The sequence below is a fragment of the Poecilia latipinna genome, unplaced genomic scaffold, assembly GCF_001443285.1.
Source record: "Poecilia latipinna isolate Pla-1442-1.1 unplaced genomic scaffold, P_latipinna-1.0 Scaffold3638, whole genome shotgun sequence".
NCBI lineage: Eukaryota > Metazoa > Chordata > Actinopteri > Cyprinodontiformes > Poeciliidae > Poecilia > Poecilia latipinna.
Window position 1 is genome coordinate 30,777 of NW_015116254.1, and position 2,638 is coordinate 33,414.

A 2,638-nucleotide genomic window follows, 5' to 3' on the forward strand; every position below is an offset into this window, starting at 1 on the left:
ACCACCCCCCCCACCAGCCCCAGCCGCTCCCCCCACTCCACCAGCTCCACCCGCTCCACCCGCTCCACCCACTCCACCAGCTCCACCCACTCCACCCACTCCACCCACTCCACCAGCTCCAGCCGCTCCACCCACTCCACCCACTCCACCCCGCTCCACCCGCTCCACCCACTCCACCAACTCCACCCACTCCACCAACACCACCCAGCTCCACCCGCTCCACCCAGCTCCACCAGCTCCACCCGCTCCACCCACTCCACCCAGCTCCACCCACTCCACCAGCTCCAGCCGCGCCACCCGCATTGCTCACTCCACCTCTTGATGTGTAGTTGGTTAAAATGACTCACCTGTCAGGAAGCTCCGCCCTCTTTGGGTCTTGTGGTGCGGTCAGCCCAGCCCTCCACCTGTCTGAAGGCCAGTCAGAAACCTGAGCAGACCCTCCACCCGACCTGCCACTCCTCCTCCTCTTCCTCCTCCTTCCTCTCCTGCAGCGCCTCCTGAAGTGCGGCTCCAGCACCTCCCAGCTGTCGGCTGTCCGGCCACAGCGGCTGCAGCCAAAGCCGCCAGCGGCTCGGTGTGACCGAACGTGGACGTCCAGCAGCCGTTCGGACGGGAGCGTCAGGGGACAGAGGGGACACGGCAGCCGGCCAGGGGGCGGAGCCTCTCCTGCCCTCTGGTCTCGGCCGTCGGCGGGTGGAGGCTTGACGGAGGAGATCCGACAGAGTCCCAGGGTCATGAGGTGGGCGGACTGGGCGGACTGGTCCGTCTGCTCCTGGGTGCAGGGAGGCGTGGTGGGACAGGACAGCTCCATCGGCGCCCCCTTCAGGGGGAACATGGAGGACTCCTCAAACAGAGTGCTGACCTGCAGCACCACAGAAGAAGAAGAAAGTCCAACAGGGCTGTGTTACCTCGCAGGTGTGTGTGTTACCTCGCAGGTGTGTGTGTTACCTCGCAGGTGTGTGCCACCTGAAGCCCCTCCTCTGTGCTGATGTCACAGGTGGGCGGGCTCATGCCACCCAGCATGTCGTAGAGCAGGAATTCCTCATCTTCGTCGCTCTGCTTGGACTCTCCGTCCAGACTCAGCCGGTATGGCGACTCTGGCTCCGCCCCCTCCTGGCTCACCTGTTGTCCGTCGGGTCCGGTCAGGCAGGTGAGGGCGGGAGGGTGATGGCGCAGCAGAAAGTGGCTGCCGATGGCCGTTTTCAGGCCGCAAGTGAACTGACACACCTTGCAACGGAAGAGCTCCACCAGGAAGGACTCCACCTGCGACAGACCCTCCACCTGCTGGCAGTAAAGGCTGGAGCTCATGGCTCCGCCCACCACCTGCAGAGTCACAGGGCTGATGTCACTGTAGCGCTGCGCCACCCACGACATCACTGCCGCCTCTGCTCTCTGATTGGCTGCCTGCAGTCATCTGGAGACAATTAAAGCACATCAGAACCAGAACCAAAACCAGAACCAGGACCTGGCTGGTCCAGCCTCCATAATCTACAGGATGCATGACGTCACAGCAGGGGTCAGACTCCAGAAGACTCCATGGCAGATCCTAAAGGTGCCCAGCAGCGCCCTCTGCTGGCTGCTCTGGCCCTTCCGTCCTGCAGAGCGCTGTGGTTCCTGCCGGTGACCTCTGACCCTCCCGCTCATAAAGGCTGCAGCTGCTGCAGTTTATCGTTGTGATGTTCGTGAAACGTTGTTTTATTAACCAGAGAAATTCTGTTTTCATCCTTTAAGGAGCGATTTCATTGAGAATTATTGACATACACATTCTATAAAAGGAAATCGCTGCAGCTGAAATTAAGCATGTTTGGTTTTTATTCATATTATTATTTGGTATTTACTTTTACAAAATTTTTATTAATTTTTGTTTTGTTTTATGATTTGTGTAGCTGTTCGGTCAGCTGAGCAGTAAATGAACTTTGACTTTATTTCCAAATGTGAATAAACCTGCTGCTTCCCGCCAGGGTGGATTTATGACAGAGTGATCATCTCTCCGGGCGAAGATCTCTGGTGGACCCTGTTACCATGGTTACGCTCTGCCGTGTTTCTTTCACGCATTGATTAGCTACCCAACCTGCCCAGCCGAGTCATTTCCTTTTTCCTGTTACGGTTCTGGTTCCGGACCCCGGTGAACAGAACCAGGCCGATCTCAGTCTGACCCGTTCCAGGATCCTGTTGGACCCGTTGGACCCCCGGTTCGGTGCCGGACCTGCAGCTCCGTGTTCCGGTTCGGCTTGGATATGGGTCTGCTGTTACCATGGACACGACAGGTGGACTTACCTGCTGCGATCCGGTCCTGGAGCGTCCCGGTTCTGATCAGGTTGCAGAGGAACGAGTTCGATCAGCTGGCGAGTCCTCAGAGAAACCGGAAGTTGCGCAGACCAACTGCGCGAGGAATCCAGTTTTTTTAAAACAAAACTTTATTAAACTTTTCTTTTTTTAAATATTTATTTTCTGAGCTTTATTATAAATGTTGTTTAAAAAATAGACCACGACGTAATATATGACGTAATAATGTGAACTGAAGAAGAAATTTAACAAATGTATTAAAATAACTTTGAGTCTTTTAGGTTTGTTGAGAAAAAATTATTAATTTTAGTGTTTAATACAGTTTCATCTTTTTGAACAAATCTTTAAACTT

At 55.0% G+C, this 2,638-nt stretch overlaps 2 protein-coding genes across 6 annotated transcripts in view; one reads left to right on the forward strand and one right to left on the reverse strand.

The window, feature by feature from the left end:
• The window catches only part of LOC106941387 (zinc finger protein 782), a 7,868-nt gene extending 5,501 nt beyond the window's left edge, over positions 1-2,367 (reverse strand). For all 4 annotated transcript variants that reach the window (XM_015024394.1, XM_015024392.1, XM_015024393.1 and 1 more), the window contains exons 1-3: positions 2,278-2,367; positions 949-1,414; positions 348-862 (exon numbers count right to left, since the gene is read on the reverse strand). In XM_015024394.1, the coding sequence (XP_014879880.1) occupies positions 348-862; positions 949-1,374 (941 nt within the window). In that variant the 5' untranslated portion in view covers positions 1,375-1,414; positions 2,278-2,367. The remainder of the gene's footprint in view (positions 1-347; positions 863-948; positions 1,415-2,277) is intronic.
• The window catches only part of LOC106941391 (protein disulfide-isomerase TMX3-like), an 8,677-nt gene continuing 7,416 nt past the window's right edge, over positions 1,378-2,638 (forward strand). Inside the window, exon 1 of one of the 2 annotated variants that reach the window (XM_015024401.1) lies at positions 1,378-2,345. In XM_015024401.1, the coding sequence (XP_014879887.1) occupies positions 2,255-2,345 (91 nt within the window). In that variant the 5' untranslated portion in view covers positions 1,378-2,254. The remainder of the gene's footprint in view (positions 2,346-2,638) is intronic. The other variant, XM_015024404.1, reaches the window with a different exon arrangement.